At 45.1% G+C, this 24,661-nt stretch overlaps 1 protein-coding gene across 1 annotated transcript in view; it reads left to right on the forward strand.

The window, feature by feature from the left end:
- Ptprn2 (protein tyrosine phosphatase, receptor type N2) overlaps positions 1 to 24,661 on the forward strand; it is a 715,776-nt gene that overhangs the window by 450,432 nt on the left and 240,683 nt on the right. The window contains exon 12 of the mRNA XM_005343678.3: positions 21,365 to 21,429. Within this exon, the coding sequence (XP_005343735.1) occupies positions 21,365 to 21,429 (65 nt within the window). The remainder of the gene's footprint in view (positions 1 to 21,364; positions 21,430 to 24,661) is intronic.

Below are 24,661 nucleotides of genomic sequence, written 5' to 3' on the forward strand. Positions count from 1 at the left end.
TTCCCTGCCCTGTGGGAAGTCCAAGGACCACCCACCTCCATCCAGGTCTAGTTAGGTGAGCATCCAAACTGCCTAGGCTCCCATAGGTTAAAGAAAGAATATTAAAAGCTTTATTTTTTAATACAGTTTTATGTTTGCAGAAAAATTGAACAGAAGTTGCAGGGCATTCCCAGGGACCCTGCCTCCCTTACACCCACCCTGTCATTGTTTCTCCCGTTAAATCCGTCTGCACTAGTAACACATGGCTGAAATGATGGCCCCACAAAGCCGCTACCTACTCATTCATTCTGACATTGCAATCCCACTTGGAGCTGAACTTTTTTGTGAGACTTTATGAATAAGTAATGATATATATTTACCAGGATAATGTTTCTGTCCTAATAATCTCCTGTGCTCCACCCATCTGCCCCTCTCTCCCTTTAGCCTTTGGCAACCAGTGATCTTTTCCACAGCCTTGTCCTTCCTAGAATGTCAGACTGGGAATCACACAGCTAGCCCCTTTTCAGAATGGCTTCTGTCACCTAGTACTATACATTTAAGGCACCTCTGAGACTTGTTATGGCTTGACAGCTCCTTTCTTTCCAGTGCTAAATGGCATTCTGCTGTCCAGAAGGACCACAGTTTACCAGCTCCCCGACGAAAGTGCATTTGGGCTACTTCCATTTCTGGGCAGTTAGAAGCAAAGCTCTGCCATCACTACAGGCATGCAGTTTGCAACTTCTTTGGGCAGAAACCAAAGAGTGCGGATGCTGAATTGTTTTGTAAGATTGCCTTTAGTTCTACAAGAAACTGCCACGAAGTATTCAGAAATGTCTGCTCCTTCCGGTCACCCAGTCTGACTCCACCCCCAGATGACTGGTGACCAGGCAGTCCTCTCTCTGGCTCCTGAGTTTTCCGCAACACTTCCTGCAGCCAGTGTGGAGTCTGGCGGTTCTGGAGGACATATTATGGTCTTTCCCTGGGCTCCACTTTGCTTTTCCCTCATAACATAAGGTGCGTGCATCTTTTCCTATACGTATGTTTTGGGGTGAAGTCTCTGTTCAGACATTTCCCCTATTTTTAATCAGGGTGTTTGTCTTAGACTCTTTTCAGATATGCATTTTTAAAGTAGTTCTTCTCATCCGTTGTTTGTTCTTTCATAAAGAAGAATGTTCTAATCCTAATGCAGCTGACTGATGCGCTTTTGGTGTTTGTATGACGTCAACACTGATCCCAGCACCTGGAGTTCCTCCCATGTGTCCCCCAGTGGGATAGCATGCATTTTACTCTAAGGTCTGATTTTCAGTTAATCTGAGGGGTGTGTACACTCTGTCTAGGCTGACACTACATTTGCTGTCCAGGATTTCGAATCCATTGTTGTTGTTGTTATTATTATTATTATAGGTATGGGTATTTTGCCTGCATTTGTGTCTATGCACCATGTGTATGCCTGATGTCCACAGAGGCCAGAAGAAGCATTAGCTCCCCAGGAACTATAGTTACAAGTGTATATTGCCCTGTCGGTGCTGGAAATTGAATTTGGGTCCATAATCAATGAGCCATCTCTCCAGCCTCCAACTTGTTCTTTTAAATATTGTATGCAATATTCACATCTGTGTATGATGTGTTTGGATCAAATCCATCCTCCTTTCCCTCTGCTCCTGTTCCTCCCTGTCTGGGGAGCTATGGTGATTAATGGATGCTGTAGAAGGGGAAGATGGTTTGCTTCAGGGAAGTGGACTCTGAGCGACCAGCCTTGCTCCACATCCACTTACAACTTGCCCATCCTTCCTGGGGCCCGTGGCTGGCTCTTTTGGGAGATCTCATTTTGATACTTTTTGGCCACTTCAGCCTCTGACTTTACATCAAAGGGAAGAAGAAAGGGATCAGACAGTCAAATGATGGCCCAAGGATGGTTCCCTGCTGGACCTGCCTGTGCTGTGCTGTCAAGTTCATTGACTGGTGGCCAGGCTTCTTCTTGTCAGCTGCTAGCTAAGACCTCTGGGTGTGCTCACCACTTGGGTTCTCGGACCTGGTGCTCCTGCAAGAACCACCTAAGTCCATCCTTCCGAGGCTCGGAAGAGCTTCCCACATCACAGGCAGGTCAAAGAAGCCACTCCTCTCCCTTAGTGGTGCTTTGGAAGTTGTCCATTTCTTCCCTCGCTGCCTATTTATGTCTTTCTTTGCTCATGGCCAGTTTGGCAATTTATATTTTCTTTATTTATAGTCCAAGTCCCTGAGTTCCTAACTCCTTTAGGTAGGAATAGAAACAGCATCGTCTGCTGCATCTGAAGCTAGGCTTTTCATCATTGACTTTTGGTAATCTTAGGACTGAAAATATCTACTTGGTTCACTATCAGGTGTCTATACAGTGTTGACATGTCTTCATACTGAAATTGAGCTCCATCTTACTTCCCTTCTGTAATCTAACGTATATGTTTATTTCTTACATCCTGTTCTTTCTGTAAGTTTTCTGGCTGGCTCACTATCTTCCTCTACCTCTGAACTGGTGTCCTATAATGGGAGCTGCCCACTTGACCTACTGGAAATCCTCAAGTTCTTCACCATGCATAGACACTGTGGTCTGCAGCCCTCCCAGAGTTTCCTCCCTACTAGTCTGCAAACATTCCATAGTTGTATTTCCATTCTTTTCCAGCTGAGAGTTACTGTGGTAAATATTTTGATGCATGCTGATTGGACACTGTTTTCTACAGCTGTTAGCTTCTAATATACTAGATCAAAAGAATAGAGCTTGGATGCTGTTCACTTTTAGGAAACAATAACTGTCTCCCTTGAGGTTCAGTTTGTCCCAGATGTGTCCAACCTGTGATCCACAGGCTACGTGTATTCCCAAACCATCGACTTACTGAAAGCACTATGAGATATTCTTTTTGAATCTGGTTGTGAGGATCTTCAGCGTGAACTTTGTAGAGGGCAATATCATGTTGTAATGCCAACACAATTGTTCATGCCTGGGCCATTGAGTCTGATTATTCTGAAGTGTTTGACCCCTCTCTGTGCCCACTCAGGTCAGGAGACATGAGACATGTCCCTACTTGACTCCTCACAGGGGGAGTCCCACACTCACTCTTCCTGACCAGTAAGAAGGGGAGATTTGAATCCTCGTCCCCTGGGCTCCTGTGGATAAATATGAAAAGCAGTCAGGTGCAGAGCAGTGTTACAGGGAAGGTGACCACAGTGCCATGGCACCACAGGAGACAGCAGGGAAGAACAAACATCGTTTATACGGGTATTGGGTCTTAACTTGTTAATCTTGACATTTTATTGACATTTATAACACATTCATGAATACTAAGCATTGTTATTTTTTATTTCCTTTTTTTTTTTTTTTTGGTTTTTCAAGACAGGGTTTCTCTGTGGTTTTGGAGCCTGTCCTGGAACTAGCTCTTGTAGACCAGGCTGGTCTCGAACTCACAGAGATCCGCCTGCCTCTGCCTCCCAAGTGCTGGGATTAAAGGCGTGCTCCACCACCACCCGGCGCATTGTTATTTTTTAAAGTTTAGATATATTATCCCACTTTGAGATGGCTTGTTTAAAAAACAAATTGATTATCTTGATGCTCTCCTTCATTTCTTTTACATTTAATATCTTCCCTCTCCTTTCACATTCAACCGTTGGGACCTGCCTTGTTTCAAAGGTGACAGTCTGAGCTGCTTACATTAAATTTTTAATTTTTATTTTATGTGTATGAATGTTTCTGCCTGTGTGTATGTATGTGCATCATGTGTGTGCTTGATGCCCAAAGAGGTCAGAAGAAGGCACCAAATCCCCTGAAACTGGAGTCGTGGATGGTTATGAGCTATCATGCGTGTGCTGGGAACCAGATCCAGGTCCATTGCAAAAGCAGCCAGTGCCCTTGACCACTGCCTCCCTTGAGGTTCAGTTACTGACCTATTATGGTTTGTAACTAGCCTTTCCTTCCTGTTTCTTTGATAACTTATCTTTGCCATGAAAATTGTGTTTTATAAATACTCTGCTCCAGTAATTTGGAGAGCTCTGAACTCTAAAGAGCAGTGAAGAGCACCCATCTTCAGTCGCTGACACCAAGAACCCCTCTGGCTGTGTGGTCCTGAGTGCTCTTCACACTTGCCATCAGCACTCACCTGACACAGCTCGCTCTTCCTTCTCTGGTGTTCTTTCCAGACTAAAGTCTCTAAGGATCAGAGCCCAGTGCTATTTGTGGCAGCATGGCCAGGAAAAAGGACGGGGCATGTTTGAAGGTTGATGGCTGAAAACTGTCAAAAATAAATAAGTAAAATAAAAATACTGATGAAGAAACACACTGTTTATTCCACTGCTTTTAACACAAAGAGCCCTGGTCAGATTTCGCTGAAATTTGCACAGAAGAGCCAATCACACAGCGCGATTGAGGAGAATCTTATTATGAGCTCCTAGCCCTATGTACCTGCTTACTTTAATGTCTAGAGATAAATGATAAGGAGACCAATTTCCATTTTCCTAACCGTCAGGCAGGACCTTGGGCCTCCCTTCCCATCACTTTTATTGAACACAGCAGTTCACCCAGGACCCAGGCGTTGAAAATTGCTCAAGATAAACATTGTATTTTAAATTACTCCAGGCAACCAGGCAGACTGGAAAAAAAAATCATTTGAACAAATTGAAAACTGAAATGTTGATATCAGATATTAAATTAATGTAAGTGAGATTGAAACAATATCTAATTAAAATAATTTGAAAAATGACTTAGAAATTGAAGCTGACATTGGCTTTTACCAGCCTGTCATTATTATCACCGAAGGGCTGAGCTGCGGCTCACTGACGCCTGCCCGCAGAGTCACAGGAGACCCTCATATAAAAGTTTCATTTATTTGCTTGCTTATGCTGTCCTGGCACCTGAAGCTCCAGCGCTGACAAATTGACCTTCCTGTTCCAAGGAGAATGACATCAGAGTCCTCACAACCGTGCCTGGGCTCTGCACCTGTTGTGTGGTCTGTGCCTCCCTTTACATGGGATGTTTGAAAGATCAAGCTTGGAACTTCAAAGCCACGAAGTCAGAGCCACCCCCGTGTGTGGTGTGTGGCTGGAGGTGGGAGGTGTCAGTGGACTTGGTCAGGACTTCAGCAGAGCTGGAAGAGGAAGTGGGAGGGGCCTGAGGCACCACATAGTCTGATTAAGCAGTCAAGTCCATGTTCTGCAGAAGATAGGACCCCTCCCCTCAGGACACACAAGTAACAGCTCGGGGGGGGGGGAGGGGAGGGGCGGGGTTCCAAGCAATTGAGCATCAACTTTCAGTCTGTCCTAAGTTGTCAAAGAGCGGTTTGTCATGTGGACGGCCACTGACTTGGACCTGGGGACATTGCTCCCTGCAGGAGCTGGATTCAGGTCTCAGGATGAAATATTTGCCTTAACAGTTACCTATCCACATCCATGCAGGTATTAGAGCAGTCACCATGGTCTTTTCTGGACCAAGGCTCTATGAGGGTTATAGCAAGTTTCAAGAGCTTCCAGAAGATCTAGAAAGCCTATGGGCATGCTCTTGCAACTTGCTATTCAATTTCTAAGTCATTTTTCAAATTATTTTTGTTAGATACTGTTTCATATATGACCATTGGATTTTCCCATGTTCAGCTTTCCATGAGGCTCTGCTCAAAGCTCCGTTCTCCAATAAATCTATAGTGAGGAAGCATGGAAGCACCTCAGGAAATGACCAGGATTCCCAGTACCCATCATTTCACTAGAAGAAATAGATCCTAGGCCTTCCCCTCAGCCAGAAAACCTTCCAAATTCTGGGATAAAAATTAATATCCTATGTGTCTAGCAATTGCAAATTCTTCAAGACCCTAAATGTAGAAAGAACAGGAACCCAGAGATCTCAGTGGATGTTTGACCTTAAATTTCGTCCTGAGAATATTGCCCCAGACTTAGGTCCTCATGATCTTGTAACTTATGGAGAGAGTAGAAAGCAAGTCCTGGGCCTGCTGACCACATCCATGACAGCTGGGCCAACCATGTGAGACCTGAGTCCCAGGAGTTGGAACCAGAACAAATGTGTACTGCCAGCAGACCCTATGAGTCCACATTTCTCCTGGGAGGGGAGGTGCCTGCACTTAACATTGTAATTTTCTGGGAGAAGGGTACTCATGGGTTTCACATCACCTGAATCATCCTAAGCACAGAATAAAGTTAGATTGGAAGGCCCTCCAGTCTCCCAGGAGGAGGAAATGTGAATATTCCCCCTTTCCTTCTGGCCTCAAAAGAACCCCACAGGTAAAAGTCCAAGATATGTAAGTCCATAATAAAATAAATCTCAAAATGCACCAAGAAGCAAGGCGTGATGAGCAGAACTCAGCTGTAAGGATGGGTAACATATGACTTGCAGGCACAGAACATAAATCTAAGTGTTGGGATATATTAACCAACTGACGTAGGTGGTGGAATCCTCCAGAAGACAGCCAACATAGAGACAGAGAGGTCAAAACTCCAGAAGACGGTTGAACACTCTACTTTTCACAGTTGATATGGAAGAGGGTGTCTGGTCCATGGGTATATGTAAAGATGCCATAGTTAAAGGTTTTCTACCACTGATATAAATCCCAGGTCATCAGGCTTCCAGAGTGGAAAAGTCTGCATCTGGATTCCTGGTGGTGGGATGCAGAGCATCGAAGGCAGTGGGCATCTTAAAATCAGCCAGAGGAGAGAGACAGCAACTAAGAAGACAGACTGTTCGACTCATGCTGATTTTCAGCAGCCCGAATGGGAGCAGAAGACATGATATACAAAGATCATCACCCTAAAATTCCCACAGTGCATCGCTGCCTCTTACTACCATAACACAATGTTGGAATCTAGGTAACTTGTAAAGAAAAGAGGTTTATTTAGCTGACAGTTTTGTAAGCCCATCTGCTTGGCTTCTGGTAAAGGTTCAGGGCAATGACTTCACAATGGTATGGCTAATGTGGTTAGGGTTAGGGTTATGACTTGTCTCGCTCCAACATTCACCCTATCTGTGATCTGCTGGAGCACACGAACAGCTTGACCCGCAGACACAAAGCTGCAAGATCTCCACAATAGAAAGCAAGAACGGAATATCCAAGAAGAGTCTAAGTGAGGGTCCAGCATCAATGGTGCAGTGGAAAGCAGAGCAATGACTCTTTGCCATGAACACTCGCAAGTAAAGATATATGGACAGAGGGGCTTTACGGCATGACTCACTGTGTCACACTACAGCTTCCATAAAAATATTTTAAATTTTTTTTCCTGTCTTTCTCTTAAATTTTGTTTTATTTGAGGGATGGTTACAGGGCAGAGGGCAGATGTGAAGGGATGGGAAAATGAATGGGATCAAGATGCATGATATGAAAGACACATCGAATAAATAAAAAGTAAGTAAAACAAACAACAGCAACAAAAAACCCCAACTCTTGTCATGGAAGCTGCTTTGATCCTTTCAGCTGGGGCTGGGGACCTGGAGTCAGGTCCCACCGACTAGCACTCCACGCTGGGGACCAGACTTCCAGCATGTGGGCCATAAACAAACTCAAGGAGGTACCACGTAGACGTGTGTTTTAATAATAAGGGTTAAACAAAGAACAAGAGTTAAATGAAATTGCTTTCGGATGAGTTCGTCACCATGGAGCCCATTAAAGTTAATTTAGGCTAATGTGAGACTATTTAGCACAGGCCGCAGGAAGATCCAGGATGCAGAAGTAATAATGAGGAAAGAAGATGTAGGTGGGTGAATGTATCTAACAAAGTATGAGTTATGAGAGAACATTGTCTTGTGGGGCCAAAGCAAGGAAAAACAAAACAGTGAACCTGCAAACAGTGGTGTCAGGAGTGGGAAGTCTGGGAAGCCATGGTGTCTGAGGTGTCCACAGGGGTGAGAGACTGTGAGTCTTTGCTGGCAGGAGAGTGTCCGACACACAAGCATGGAGGAACAGTGTCTAAGCCATTCACACGACTAGGAGATTGTGAATATTAACTAGCAGGAGTCTCTAGGTCCCCAGAACCACGGCTAAAAAAGGAAGTAGAGAACTCAAGTTTTCCTACAAAGGGACAATGTAGGGTGCTAGAAATAAATGTATGTACAGTAAAAGATTATGACAATAAATGTTTGAAAGCAAAGGTTACAATTAAAATAGGTATTCTGTGCAGGGGGTGATGAGAACCTTGGATCATCAGCTGCACTGGTATGGTAACATGTGTCTGTAATCCCATCACTAAGGAGACGAAGATGAGCAGCTTCCTGGAGCTCTCTGGCCAGCCAGCATGGACAAATCATTGATCTCCAGGCCCAGTGAGAGAAACTATCTTAAAAAATACTGTGGAAAGGAATAGAGGAAGATGCATAATGTCAATCTCTGACTTTCTTACACATGTGCACAACTGCACAACCTCTATTCACATATAGATACACACACAGGTTTTCAGAATAAAGTATCCTAATTCAGTGCCACGAAAGGATGCTCTGGTAGCCCTGTGTGGAGGAGTGCTATGCTGAGGCCACTGTCACAGTGCAGCATGGCAGTATTCAAGTAGCCAAACTCACTGTATGGGTAGTCCTATAGCACTATAGCATGGAAGGCTCCATAGTGAAGACACATGACCTTGGGACCGCATTGCGTGTTTGCTATACTGTACTTTTATATTCTTATTAAGGACTTACTTAATAAAAAGGGACTTTATGAGAAAATATTGTGCAGCAGACCTGGCAGCAGCAGCCTGGAAAGTTCTTGATAGTAGAGAGAGCTTGTGGAGTAGCTAAACTGCAGTCTTAGAGGTGTTTTGTGACATTTCAACAGTGACAACATCACACAGTAGTGCATTTCCCAGAACACATTCCATTCATTGATGACAAGAGACTGTGTGTGTGTGTGTGTGTGTGTGTAGACATGATGTGTGCATACATTGTTAGCCTAAAGTAGCAAACAGATTCCACAGAGGAAAATGAGTTCACAAGGGCATAAAATATTGCAATAGGAGTATGCTTGGGCAAAAGCAAGATAGAGCTAGAGAGGGTTGCCTAAGCTGATTTGATACAATTGTAGTTCACTGCTATTCTTGGCTGTGAAAATAGTGGCAAGGTCTCAGGTAGCTGTTGACAGATGTCTTGAAAGAAGTACTTCCTGTGTGAGCTTAAGAACATCCTCTATGACCTCCTGGTGGCTCTTGCCACTGTGTCCATGAGATCTATCTTCAGTGACCTCCTAGTGGTTCTTGTCATTGTTTATATACTAGAGCCATCTTCCATGACCTTGCTCTTGTCACCTAAACATATACACATGTCCTCCATGATCTTATGGCTCTTGCTACCATGTATACATGAGATCCGTCCCCAATGACCTCCTCATGGCTCTTGTCATCAAGTATATGTACACAAGGTTCCCTCCTTCATAACTTCTCAACTTTATATCTTTGTTGTTGTTAGGGTTCAACACAACAACCCTATTTGTTACAACTTCCACAAGAACAGATTAGAAAGAAAGGAAGCCTTCTATCACTTACAAGTAATCTCTTCATTTGTAAAACACTTGGAAATACCTAGGCATACTGTTTTGATCTCTTCTGCAGTGTCTCAACAAAGCACCTAGGGCTGGTTAACTAAGAGAGAAAAGAGAAGTATTTAGCTAATGAATTTTAGTCTAAACAGTTGGGTATAGGCTCTTTGAGTACCTGGAAGATGACATCACAAGGGCAGCCCTGAAGAAGGGCCAATCATGTGTAAGGCAGAAGCTAGACATCACCATCTAACACTTCTTTCCAGAACTAACCCAATCCTAGGGAAACAACATTAATTCCCTTCCAGAGAAGCACCTTCAATGACTCTCTCTATAGGACCCTGCTCTTAAAAGTCCCACCCCCTTTTAATATTTCCAAACTTCTAATACATGATCTCTAGTTCGCTAGTTCAGGAAGGGCAGGGACATCCTGTTTCTCTTGCCTTTGCTAGGTCTAGATAAAACTGATACCTCTGGTCTCCATAAGGAATTGTTAGGAAAAGTTTTACCTGTGTCATTTGAATTCTGACACTTAGGGAAATGAGACATCTAGATGCTGTGGCATCATGCTACTCTCAGATGACTCAATGTAAGGCCAAGCATCAAACATTCTCTTGTATTTTACTGCTCAAAGTCAGGGTTTTCCACCATGTAGACCCTGAGAAGGGATGCTACGATGACCTTGAACTAGAGATGGGGGCAACATTTGAAGAGAATTACAAGACTCCTGCAAAGGATTCCTTGTGTGCTAAATGTGGAAGCTCAGGAAAAAGTTAGCCTACCACTGGTATCAGTGACAGATAGAATGGTGATATAACAGCTAAAGCCTGGAGTCACTGCCAGACCATAGGTCCGTCCATGTTTCCTGAAAATCCAGGCCTCTTTAACTTTTTCTACTTACAATGCCTTTCCACCCAAGGAAATTTAATACCACCCATTCATGCCAGTAACATAAAATAGGTATGCAAATCAACCATTTACTGATATCAAATCATAAAGGCATTCATTTTGAAGCAATTATTTGCTATGCATATTATTTTACCATGTATTAAAGACAAAGGCAGGTGTGCAGACTAGTGAAATGGATGCACTTGTTTAACAGAAAGAATTAAATCTCTACTGAATATTTGATACTGTAGAACACAGAACCTCATCAATGTTTTTCCAAGTTGGTTAATATTTTGATTTTCTAATCATCAAATGGCAGAAGTAGATTTAGGGCCATTTCATAAAATGTTGGATATTATATCCTAATCCCATTAAATTCATTGAGTTCTTTGTCAATTGAGTTAATGACTCAAACAGCCTTTTTAATCAATGCTTTTATTAATTTTTGGAGAATTTCATACAATTTATTTTGCTCATATTCATCCCCCTTCTTCAATGCCTCCTAGACCCTCCATCACCTCCCTTCCCACCCAACTTCATATTCTCCACCTCCCGCACCCGCGGTGAATCCAGGTTATGTTGGCCAACTATGCCTGGGTGTGAGACCTCCTCACAGTGTGATTGGTGTCCCAGATATCACACCACTGAAGACTCTTCCCAGAAGTAATAAAATGCCAGCAATGCCCCAGCTATGCTTCAGAGAAGGGAAGGCCTACAGGCCCAGATCTGCTCTCCATGCTGGGCTGTGTCTCGCTTGGCCTTGTACAAGTCTCCTGTGTGTGGTGCGTTATATGTGCATTTTCCCTGTGGGATCTAAAAGAAACTGGTTCTTTGATGTTGTCCATCACCTCTAGTTCTTATGATCTTTCCATGCCTCTTAGATCACATTTAGGGCTGAGGACTCTAAAGGCTCTTATTTTCTGTGGATCTCTGTGTTCATTGCCACATGTAGCGAGAAGGAGCTTCTTTGATGAGATGAGTGGTATACCGATCTATAGGTATAGCAGAATATCATTAGGAGTAATTTTTTACTATGTTCATTTAACAGAATAATAATTGATTTCTCCCCTAGGGTCTATGACCTCTCTAGCTACAGGTTCTTGACCTTATTGGCATCTTCATGTATGGGTTTTATTTCATGGAACAGACCTTAAATTCCATTTGGTTGGTTAATCCCATAACATTCGTGCTACCATTGCATCAGTCGGTATATCTTGCTAGGCAGGTCATCAAATAACATTTTTTTTTAAAAATCAAGCATTGTCACACAATCCAATCCAAAGTTGTACTAATTTGATACTAATATGCTAAGGAATTACAGTAATAAATACCTAAATCCCCTGTTTTCTATAATTCTATAATTAAGCCATGTTGTTTTTATAATATCAGGAAAAATGGATGTAGAGCAAAAAACCCTGCAGTTCATAACACACAGTTGTCTCTAGCCTATGCGGAAGTGTTTCCAGACAGCCCGTGGTGCTATGTGGTATGGTACCATGCACTGTGCAAAGTATGCATGTTGTGTGCTCAGAAACAAAGATGAGGCGGTGCTGTGTGGTACAACAGTGCTGAATGCTGCCAGCGGCATCTCAGGTCAGTTATGTGTGGTTTTGAAATAATTTTGGTGTCTTGCATGTTGTAAAACTTTTTACAGTTGCTAGATTTTACAACCTTCACTTTCAGTTATGTGACCCCATATGGGGCTGAGAGCCACAGTTTGAAGATGAGAGGGACAGTGCATACCTCTGATCCCAGCACTCGTGTAGCCAATGAAGGCAGATGTCTGAGTCTGAGGCCATCCTGGTCTACACAGTGAATTCTAGGCCAGCCAACCAGGGCTACACAGTTAGTTAGACTCTGTTTCAAAATGAACCAACTAACCAACCAAAAAAAGATTTTCTTTGGAAGGATAGAAAGATGCTCAGTAGTTAAGAGCACTGATTGTTCTTCCAAGAGACTTAGGATTGAGTCCAACACCCACCCATGTGGCAGCTCACAACTGTCTGTAACTCTAGTTCCAGGGGATCTAATGGCCCCTTCTGGCTTCTTAGGGCACCAGGCATGCATGTACACTCATATGTGTTTTTAAAGGTTAAATTAAATTTTAAAACATTTGAATGTTTCTTTGAGTAGATAGGTGGGATAGCAATATTATTTTATTAGACTGGATTAGACTGGATCAGCCAGGAGGCCACACAGGAGTAAGTGGCCCCTCAACACAGCAGAGGCACAAGACTCCCAACTGTGTACTTACCTTATACTCAGCACTCTTCACCCAGTGCTAGCTATAGAGGAAACAGTATAGGTCTTGAAGCGTGTGTGTGTGTGTGTGTGTGTGTGTGTGTGTGTTAGTGCAGGTGCACAATGCCGCAGCATGCATGTGAAGATCAGGAGACAAGAGTGTTGGTCCTCACGTCCCACCTTGTTTGAATCAGGGACCCTTGTTGTTTGCTGTTGTGGATGTCAGGCTTGGTGGCCTGAAAGCTTCTGGGGGGTTCTACCATCTCTGCATGCAGTGTCAGCATAGGAACTTTGGGATGACAGGCCTGGGTTACATGTTCATCTTTCCACGTGTTCTAGGGACCTGACCTCAAGCCCTCACTCTTATGCAGCAAGTTCTTGACCCCCTGAGCCATCTCCCAATCCCATTGGCTTTTAGAACACTTTAAAATCCTGTTTAAGCTGGGTATGCCGGCATATGCCTCTAATTCTAGCACTCAAGAGGCAGAGGCAGGCTGGTGTGTCTGAGTTGGAGGCCAGCCTGGCCTAAACAGTGAGTTTTGGATGAGCCAAGGCAGCTCAGAATGACCTTGTCTCAAAAAACAAAACACAAAAATATTAAGTATAAATAAAACTATAGTTTTTTAACTCCACCCAGCCAACTCTAAAGCCAGGTTCTCTTAGAGTAGATAGGTTTGGATAAGGAGCAAGTTTAAAAAAAAATCAAGTAACCCAAATGTCAGTGTATTTTTACCTGGAAGTGCATAGTTTTCCTTTGCTTCACAAATCATTGAATTATCAGAGGTTTTTGTGAACTAGACAGATATGACCTGGCTGTAATTGCACATAGGGAACAAAAGAAAGTTGGAATTTTATCTCCAAAAGAAATTATTTTATTTAGTTGCACTATTAGTATCATAAAGCAAAACATAATTGATGCCAAAGTTTTCAGTATAAATATTTAGATAAAGTTGAATTTTATCTTATTTTATTAAATTCAATTAAATTTTAGGCATTATGAATATTTGTATAAAAATAAAAACATGTGATTTTGACATCATGCCCACCTGATTGCTAATGAGATAAATTAGTGCTAGGTGGCAGACTGGCCGTATCATGACCAGCAAGTATAAAAATGGATATTGGGAGTGTTTGGTACAACAAGTCCCTTAACCATGGTTTCAATTTCCATGTTTTTGGTTACCCACCAATAGCCACCATCTGATATATTCAATGGAAAGTTACAGAGATTCATAGGTATTAAATTTCATGTCGTTCTGAGCAGTATAATAAAATCTTATGTGTCCCTTCTGATCCCGCTGGGATCTTGGCATTATCTCTTTCCCCCAAGCTTCCAGGCTGCCCAGACTACCTGCTTGGGTAATCAGATCCACCCACCATCACAGTCCCTTGGTGCTGTGTAAACTTAACCCTGGCCCCACAGCACAAGAGAATGGCTCCTGACACCCCTGTGTGTCCCGGTTGTCACGCATTGCTCTCTTTAAGGTTCATTGTAGAGGTTTGTAGAGGAAGCATGACACACAGAGGATCCCGTCTCGTCTGGGATTATGAACTCTTACAGGGTACAAGGCAGCTGACCTGAAACAATGCATGTGGTGACGGTGAACTCTGCACTCATGAACATGTCCAGAACCAAGGCTGATAGGCAGTGAACACAGACTGGTACGGAAGTGATACATTTTGCAGAATCGTCTTGATTTCCTGTGATCTGAGGTTTGAGATTTGGCATGTCAGTTCATTTGTCTCTTCTGCTACCCGAGAGTTCGTGGTATCCAGGCTCCATACATGCATACACAACCCTCATGCAGACAGTTTCCTGGGTAGTGCATTCCTCAGGGCAAGCAAGTAAGAATGGCCAGGGCGGCTCTGATGTATGGAGGTGCTTGGCACTACTGCAGGTCCCCATCACAGCCTGTAGGTCCTGAAAGGGAGTGCAGAGGTGCAGACATGCAGCTAGATCCCACACACATGGCTGGCAGAATAGTAGGACTGGCCAGTAGGCTAGATGGAAGGAATCCTAAGAGGGGACTATCAGTTTCAAGGCTGAGCAACTGGAAGCTAAAAAGACCAGAGAAGGACTGGGCTGGGGAGCAGATGAGTGACGGTGGCAGAGATGTCATTGGACAGGGGTGGAGAAAGAACAGATGCAGTCTAGGATTTGGATACCCACAGAGAAGTAGCCCTGGAGACCAGTAGATTCAGTAGAAAGATACAGTTCCCGTGTAAACAGAAGCTGTTGAAAACTCAGATAAAGTTCCTATTGTTCTTCTTCTTCCCGGATGAGTGTTCTTCTTCTCGGAGAGGAAAGGAGGATGCAAGACACAACAAAACCCACGTGGCACGAGGTTTATTGCAGCGTAACAGTAAAGGAAGAGAAGGGAAAAGAGGATGAACGGATGGTTTTCCAGCTTTTAAAGGGTCCCCCATGCAAGTGTGTCAAACGCCACGTTCTGCACCTGTACAGCCTCTGTGTGGAAAGCTAGGTGCTCCTGGGAAAGGTAGTTCCCCAGACGAGCGACACTCAGGGGCCTTCTGGGGAATAACACCTATGGTTCCTAGAAAATGATAGGGGTCATCATAAATGCAAACCGCAGAGTATCCCATCCTCCATGGGAAGGAGGACAAGAAGGCGTAGTGTAGGAGAGAAGTCATAAAAGGATACCCAGGACCAAAGTTCAGACATTTCCAAGAAGGCAGGCGATGTCAAACATTGAACTTGGAATATGCCTCATCTCCAAGCTTCTAGCAGCCCGTCTCACAGAGGGTCCTCTAAGGTCCATCCAAGAAGGTTAAAGGATGTTCCCCGTGGACCCAGCAAGGCCAGGGTAACTGAGCTATGCCTCCTCCCACTGTCCTCTTCCAGCCTAGGCACACAGTACCCTGGAAGGTGCTACCCTACTACGTTTGAGTGGGTTTTAGTTCTAACCTCAGCTGCCTAAAGTGTGGCAACAGGGCAGATCTGAGAGCAAGCCAGCCTGCTGCCTAGTGACTGCCCTGTCTTTAGCTCCTGCTGAGCAGTTTGAGCAGGACAAAGTACTCTGCCTTCCAGACTGAAGAGATCCAGGGCCCATCTGGAGGCTCTGAACATCACTGGGGTTGAGAGGGGCGTGCCTGAGGCTCAAGACACCTGACCTTTGGAAGGTGCCTGCAGAGAGGACAGAACATGAACTGAAGTATGCCTTGTGGGGTTCCCCCCCTTTAAAATCCCTTCACGGGAAATATGATCTGCCAGGAAGAAGGAGTCATGCAGTAGCTGCAGCATCCAGGCTCTCTCAGCTTCTTTTTTCGACAGGTGTGGTCCAGTCCCCTCTCCTTGGAGACCATACCCAGCCTGCCCTGCTGCTATGTCCCCTGCGGTCCTTCTATAGAAAGAAGAGCAGGGAGTCTGCTAGCCAGTGTGGTGAATCAGTCATCAAACAATGACTCCTAACCAGGGTCAGCCTATCCACAGACACAACCAGCTTCTCGGCCACCTTCATCACACACACACACACACACACACACACACACACACACACACACACACCAGTGCATAGAGAGCCTAAGGCTTACTCAGAAAGGCTGACTATTAGGGAAGGGATCTAGATCCTAGCTGATCTGCCCATCCTTCCTATGAAATGCCTAGGTATAGGAGCATGGTGAGTGAGGAGCCCAACCAAAGGGACTTCTCACAAAGACAAGGCCACTGTCCGTGGGTGGTCAGCTCCCTGGGTAGTACTTCACCTACATAGCTTCCCCAGCTCAGCTTGCCAACAGAGGGACTCCATTAAGTTGTCCCCATTATAATTCAGATTACAGAAGAGACTTGTGCACATTCTTTCAGGTTAGAATACAAGGGATAAAGAGAAGAGGCAAAATTACTTCACTGTCACTGCATGTTAATTATATGGAAGCTGCATAAATTGTCAAGTGCAAAGAATTATTCTGATAAATTAAAATACTAATTAAATAGGCTATTGCAGAATTTTGAGAACATTACAGGGTTCCGCTTCTTCAGGTAATTTGCATATCCTTCATCTAGTGAATTTAATTTTAAAGGACTTCTTTTTGTGTTTGGAAACCCTTTTTGTCTCGCATGAAGACAAAAACGGGCTTTCTGCTTTACTCTCTGCCTTGGTTGAAGCAGTTTCTTTTGCTGTCCCCATGCTGTGCTGGCCCACTGGTCCCCCCTCATACATACTAGCTCCAAGTCCAAACTCAACTAAAACAAGAACTCAGCTGAAATTTGGGCATGTGGCTGAACAGGACAGTTCCAATAGCTGGAAGTGAAAAGGCTGCCCTGCGGAGTCTTGGTGTAATGAAGGCAAGACCTGGTGGTTTTCATAGGTCCGCTGACCTTCACATGTTCCATGGCAGGGAAGTGTTCCAACACTAAACGAATAAATATAAATAAATGTAATAAAATTTTTAAATAAGCAAAAATTTTAAAGATAAGTAGAAGTAACAGAAAGGCTAGCATGCTTAGGATAAATTCTGCAACGTAAGCATGAAGAAGAAAAAAAAAGCAAACTCACCCAGTCTATAATATCTGCACCAGTGAGGGCCTTCCAAGCACAACCCAGGGAACCAACAAGGAGGTGGCACAGGCACAGCTGGAGAACTTAGCCAGAGACATGAAACAGATCACGAAAGAGCTCGGGGTCATGGGACCCATGGCCACTGCCCTTTGGCAGAGCTGGGACCCATCTACAGCAGGATCGGGAGACAGAAGGGATTTCTCTGGGGGAAGGGCAGGAGAATAAATTCTGGAATAAGGCTGTCCTTATAAATCCTGCTCTCCTATTTGGGTACCACTGGGTTTACTGATGATGATGGTGTTTCCTGAGGGGCTAGAGGCTGAGCTCTGATGCTGGGGGTGAAGGACTAAACAGATGGTAGGCGTGACCTCTGTGGTCACCAGGGCTCTCAGTGAAGCCTCTCCCACCTCCTCAGCCCAGATGGCTCAGCCACCCGGATAGCTCAGTTTGCTATGTGGCAGAGGATGACTGCGCACTTCTGATCCTCTGGCTGCGTCCCGGCACTGCACACTAGATAAGCAACTGAAGTGATTCCCAGTCTGGCTCTGCACTTTAAAAATTTTCTCATGACCAGACCACACAAAGTACAATAACATCTCACTCACTGGCAATGGTCTTGAACTGGCCAGACTGTACTCAGAGGGTGGGAGGCACCCAAAGCACCATAGTGTGCTGGGTAAGCAACTTGAAAAGTACCGAGCTCTGAGTGGCAAAGCAGGGGCTCTGCCTGGAAAACGGATGGCAAGTCATGTACCTCTGCCCTTCAGAGTCTAAACACATGTGGTCGTGTACTGAAAATGTTTTGCCAAGCAGTGATAGGTGAGACACTAAAAGACCATGTTGCCAATCAAGCCATAACAAATGCTTTGTAATTGTTTGCAGTTGTTTGTGTTGTTGACTAACTTTGTTCGGGCTTCTTTACCAAAAGCCATCCTTGCATATATATCAAATGGAAATTTCCAGATTGAGTTGAAGGCTTCCTGAGGTGCTTACATAACTAGAGCATGACCCAAGAGCATTTATCTATGGTTTCCTGGGACAGCATCTCCAGGCTGCAGGGGTGATGGTGACCCCCTTCTTACAGCAGTATAGGGCATCCCATGGACCACAACATGAGCTGCCAGGGAATAGGTATTCTGAAAAGCCAGTGCCCTTTCAGAAGTCTGCAGGAGTTGCCTTCTCCGCCTGGGCTGTTTCTGTAACCAAACTCTCACTGCTGCAGCCACCCGGATAGCTCTGTGCTGACGTGCCACGCCAAGACCACACTAAGGAGCCCCAGAGACACTACTCCTTGGGCCTAGGATACTCTCCTGCCTTTCTAAGAAGAGTTTGTTGACACCAGATTGAATTATTCAGCTTAATGAAGTATTGGCTGGCTGCTTTTTATAAAAATCTCTAGTCTGAAATCTCTGCCATCTAGGAAGAACTACAGTGTTTATAGATTCATTCTTTAGGCCCTTGGCCAGCCTATTTAGAGAGTTGCTGTTAGCCCACTAATAGCCACCAGAAAGTATGAGCCTATGAAAACATACCACTTTGCACCTCAAGGAAATTTCTTGCCATCCAAGTTCTACACCTGTGCATCATTGCCTCCAGCCCACATCTCCCCACCAGCTGAGGGCGCACTAAATACCTCAGCTCTCTCCTGAATTGCTTTATGTCCACCTTGCTCTTGCAGTACAGTGGTGATTACCTATGTGTAAAAAATAATGTCCATTTGTTAGGAGGGGAACTTTTTTCTACAAGGCAATGAAAGGCCCTGGAGGTAGAGAGGCAGGCAGGCTGTAATTGGATCTCATTTGTATCCCTCTAAAGACATATTTCATTACCCACGAGTCCTGCAGGTGTATTATGATAGGAGGTGACAGCAGCTGCTTTTCTCTCGCCGTCTTGTTCTGTAGTAATCACAGCGGCAGTGCCCTCTTCATTCATAACGTTTTCAGGAAAATTAGGAGTTTTATTTCTTTCTGGTTTTTATTTCCAAAATGACATGAGCTTTACCCAAAAGAATATTTCTACTGAATCATAAGCCGAGGTCAATTGCCTGGTGACATGCTTCCTCTCCGCGAAGTGGGGGCTGCTGGGGCTGCTGCCCGGGCACTACAACTGCCGAGACTTCATTTGCATCTGCTAATTGTTTCCCAAGCTCATTTCTCCTGGCATGATATCAAATAGAATTTGTTCTCTGAAAGTCTTCCTCATGTGAAGTCAGGAACAGATGAGCACAGAGTTTTATTGGAACAAAATCATATGTTTCTGATAGGGGCATGGATTAAAAGGGAGTAAAATAACTCCTGGATCCTGTGATGTAAGCACACAGGCAGCCCTTTCAAAATGTGTGCAGTGCTAGTTAACAAAATAGTTATTTCTCAACGGGCATATACCTATGCATACACTACACCATTTTAAAATAAGATCTTACAGCTTGTACAGTCTGTTTACATACAATTTCCCATTAAATCTTCAGTAACTGGAGACTGCCTAGAATGGCATGCTTTCAAAGATGATATCTATATATCATATAAGTGCATGACAGCCCTGAAGTTGTGGGCGTGAGAGAGCTATCCCTACTGTTCCTCTGTCATGTGTCAGCTCGGGCAGGAGAGAGATGCCCTTCCTCCTCCCCTGTCAATCAATGCCTGAGGAAGGTGGGAGAGCTGGCCTTGAGTCAGAAGGGCAGGAGAGCTACTCTTGCCTGCCACCAGCTACAGCACTTGGGAGAGCAGGCCCTGCATTTTGTGGGGCAGCACCATAGAGCCAATCTATTGGCAGAGGTGTGTGTGTGAGCCATCCCTGAAGAAGAGCATGAGAAAACTGTCCCCATTACTTATTTGTCACATGGCAGCATGGGCAGGGGAGAGCTGGCCCTGAGATCATAAGGGTGGGAGAACTGCCCCTGGCCCCCTCTCACCACCAGCGGCCACACTCAGGAGAGCAGGCCCTGCACCTCGAGTGGGCAGCACAGTAGAGTCAACCCCATTAGTGGAGGTGTGGGTAAGGTAGCTCTGGTGTTGTGAGCATGGAAGGGTTGTCCCCATTACTCACCTGTCATGTGGAGGCCTGGGCAGGAAAGGAATGCCCCTCCCCCACTCCACTACCCATCAGCGTCTGAGGCAGGTGGGAGAGCAGCCCCTGCCCATCATCTGCTGCAGCGTACAGGACAGCGGTACCTGGGCAACCCAGTAGAGCTGGCCCTGAAGGTGTGGGTGTGGGAAATCTGATCCTAAGGACATGAAAGCAGGGGAACTGGCCACACTCTTTCTTCTCCCGGCAAAGGGTGAGCTCACCAGGGCAATGCTGGAGAGCTCACCCTATCAGTGAGGACAAGACAGAGCTAGTGGGCGGCCCAACTCTGTAACTACTTAGACCCAGAACCAGGATTATGTGTTTTCCCACTCCAACATCCACTCCATCTGTGATCTGCTGAAGCACGTAAAGCAACCAGTCCTGAAGACCCAAAGCTGCAGGATCTCCACAACATAGGGCAAAACAGGATAACAAGAGGAGTTCCACTGAGGGCCCAGCACTGATAGTGTAGCAGAAACCAGAGGCCTTGAACCAGACCCATGACTCTCTACAATGAACACTTGCAAGTAAAGATAAATGGATGGAAAGGTTTACTGCGTGCATCACTATGCCACACTACACACACATAAAATAAATTTTATTTGGAAAGGGGATTTGCTACAAGGGCAGAGGGCAGCATGAAGGTATGGGAAATGAATGGGATGGAGATGCACAATGTGGAAGACACAAAGAATAAGTAAAAAGGAAGTTAAAAAACAACAAAAACACAAAGATGCTATGAACATAGGCGAACAAGCATCCTCGTGGTATGATTGAGCATGGGCAGGTTTTAGTCTCACTGCACCTTGATATGCCACGTTTTATTGACACTCACAGAAGACCTGCCCTTTCCTAGACCAAAAAGGAGGAGGCATGGATTGGGTGGTGGGAACAGAGGGGGTTTGGGGAAAGGGCTTGGGAGGAGAGAAGGTAGGATAAACTGTGGCCGGAATTAAAAGAAAATAAAAAATAAGTATTTAAAAAAATAATAAAGGATATACACCGGTATTTAGCTGAGGAAGACCAGCGCCTGAGCGGAGCATAGGGTCCCTGCTATCCACCCGTTGCTCAGCATAGTGCCTCTGTAAGTCAGGCTTCCCAAGCAGCTACTTGCAGGAATTTGTTAATAGAAGAGAACACTCTCAAATGCTCTTTCTATACTGACCACCTTCTTTTGATTTTTTTCCCTCACAGTTGACAACAAAGACCAACTGGAGAAGACATCTGGGCTGACTATCCTCCAGACCGGAATCAGGCCGGTGAGTAGTGCAAGGCGTATCCTCACAAGGGATCCTCACGGCTGGTGCCACAGTGCTGGGCGGTTGGTGAAGTCTAGGAGCATAGGTTTGGTTTATTGTGTGGTTAATCCAAGGAGCCTTTTGTCAGCTCAGCTGATGGGAAATCAGTCTTCCCAATGTATTGATGCTGACCAATGGTGTAGGAAATGGAACTGTTTATGCTGCCTTTGAAATCACAGTTGGGTAACTCCCCAAGAAAAAATCTGTCACTTAAACAAAACAGAAGACTCCAAAAAAGATGGTGTCTTATATTGCCTAAATTATTAAAAATGTTCCGGGAAGTCATTTTTCCCTATGAATTTCATGTTTTTGTTACTTAAACACATGTGTTCGGACAAAAGCACAGAGCTATGAATGTATCTATGAAGTGATTTGATGCTGTTAAATCCTTGGTGTGCGACCATTGCCTCACTGTTTCCAGACCGGATGATATGTCTTCTCAGTGCTTGCTGGTGACCATTCTCTTGGCCGAGTGACAGTGTCATGAACTGTGCGTGTCCCAGTGGCTGAGGTTCCTCCCAGGAGCTGCACGTAGCCACTCCTAAGTCAGCATGGACCAAAGCCAACCTGTACTCTCCTGTCTGGAATTTCAGAGTTCACAGCACTTGCCGTTAACGTTAATTAAGCATTAATGGGTGCCCGTTTGGAAGTGTTCGCTGCTGTATCTCGGGTTGTCCTTGCGGAGCCACTTACGGACTCACAGATTGTGCAATCAGATCTCTGGCTCCGGGAGCCAGGTGATGCTTAATTGGTGGCTGTTCTCAGAGGCCTGGGTTTCCAGGGAGCTCTGAAGAGGGCAGAGTACCTGGGATGTCTTAGTTGTTGACAACAGAGTACAGGAGAGTCGTACCCTATAATCGATACAAACTTCTCAAAGGACATTCTAAGAGCTTGACAAATGTCACTCTTCTCAGTGTGTTCTTGAAGCCAGGGTGGCCCATCCTCGATTAGCAGTGCAGGTGACAACTGAGGACACTCTGGTTGTTTCTTTAGCAGTCAGTGAAGTGGAAGAAAGACGCCAAGTGTCTTAGGGCTTCCAGAACCATCTGTATCTAAGTGCGGGCCAATGGCCATGTCATTGAGAATAAGTACAGTGTGGAGGCCGGACACTGAGTGCTTAGATGTTGTTGTTTGTCTCTAGATGGGGACAAGCTCAAGTTCTGGCCTACGTTTCCAGTTCAATTTCTTCCTCTGGGAGCAATGGTGGCACCCAGCCATTGAGAGCAACCCAGAGTTAGGCCACGGTCATTGGTATGACCTGGTTCCAGAAAGCCTAGAAACTGGATTGAGTATGGAAGCCAACAGCAGGTGTGTGATAAGACCCAGCATGGCCTGGGAGGTAACAACTGGGACTTTGCCACTTGGATACTGAATACCCTACCCCTTATTGCAGTGTGACCTTCAGCTGCTCCAGGACAGCCATAATGTAGGGAAGAGCCAATCCCATTGACCAACTGAGACTTGGCTCTCAAGCTCCTCCCAAGCTTTCCTTGGCTGCTTTCATATATGATCCATACTGTCATTCACCACCTTGAGCCTCAGGCTCCACAGTGGCCTACTCAGTATGTAGCCACTGATGGGGGAGCTGGGAGGTTGGAAAGCTATGTCATCCTTCCAATGGCCCACCTTACTCTACTCACAGCCTCTGACCTCCAGCACTTTCCTAATACCAAGGAATGCAGGCTTTCTCCCTACTCCTACATGTGTGCTCCCTATCCAAGCATCTGCCTGCAGTGATGGTCTTGGTGTAGTCTGTCTTCTCACCCTGTGATTCCGTGTGCTCTGACGTCACACAGGCAGTCAGTGTGCACCGCGTGTTCTGAGAGGACTTGCGTGCTTCCCCGTAGATGTGTTCTTCCCTGGGAGACTCTTCCCTGGGAGACTCCCCCCAGACCTCAGTCCTACCTTTCTGCCATGCTTGTCACCTTTGCTCCTGAGATTCAAGCCAGCAATGCTGAGAGGAGCACAATGCACTACCACACGCTTCCCATTTCCCATCTCTCTACTATAATCCTCTCGTCTCAACCAGCAGCCACTTTGAAAGCTGCTGCTTCCTGGACCTTGGAGTTGTCTGACATCACTGTCATGGCCTTGAGCCCAGCTCTCCACATGCTCCATTGGTGTATCCCTCGCCAGCTCTAGGCTGGAAGCTGCTCGGACAGGCAGACAGCATTCACAGTAGCAAAACGGGAAGAAAGGGTTCAAGCTGAGAAGGCCTTTAGAAAGCTAATCATATCTTTTCCTAATTTTAATTCTCTCATTCAGTCAGCCTGATTTTGATTTTTTAAAGTGTATTTCTAATTTTCCTAATTCCCGACTCTGTAACGTAAGGCAGGGTGTGATTGCTAAAAATCTAATGGCATTCACAGATGTGCTTCAGGCACGTTGATTCACACGTGTGATGACAGATCGCAGAATTAAAACCTTTTAAGCCAAATAGAAATATCTCAAAACAAACTTTAAAAACATTAAGAGATTGTGGTGCACATGCACACACCTCCCAAATAGATGGTGTATTGTGGTGCACACACACATGCCTCCCAAATAGATGGTGTATTGTGGTGCACACAAACACACCTCCAGAATAGGTGGTGTAGTGTGGTGAACACACACACGCCTCCTGAAAAGATGGTGTAGTGTGGTGCGTACACACACATGCCTCCCGAATAGATGGTGTATTGTGGTGCACACACACATGCCTCCCGAATAGATGGTGTATTGTGGTGCACACACACATGCCTCCTGAATAGATGGTATATTGTGGTGCACACAAACACGCCTCCCAAATAGATGGTGTAGTGTGGTGCACACACACATGCCTCCCGAATAGATGGTGTATTGTGGTGCACACACACTCGCCTCCTGAATAGATGGTGTAGTGTGGTCCACACACACATGCCTCCCGAATGGATGGGTGGTGTTTTGGTATATTTCAAAACCTGATTTCTGATACCTTGAGAACTTTTCACATTGCTCACATTAATGAAGCCACTTTCCTCTGGAGGACAATTATAATTGCTCTGAAGACACATTGGTATATGAACAGAGGCATCCTGGCATGGGGTTAGAGGTTGTAAATTTCTTCTTCAGTATAATTTTGGGTTCTTCCTTTGAAATAACTATAGATTTAAGGTGCTGTAAGTTGGATCAGAGAATCCCTACACAACCCTCACCCAGTAGGATCCCCCATGAA

The sequence above is a fragment of the Microtus ochrogaster genome, chromosome 1 (assembly GCF_000317375.1).
Source record: "Microtus ochrogaster isolate Prairie Vole_2 chromosome 1, MicOch1.0, whole genome shotgun sequence".
Taxonomy (NCBI): Eukaryota; Metazoa; Chordata; class Mammalia; order Rodentia; family Cricetidae; genus Microtus; species Microtus ochrogaster.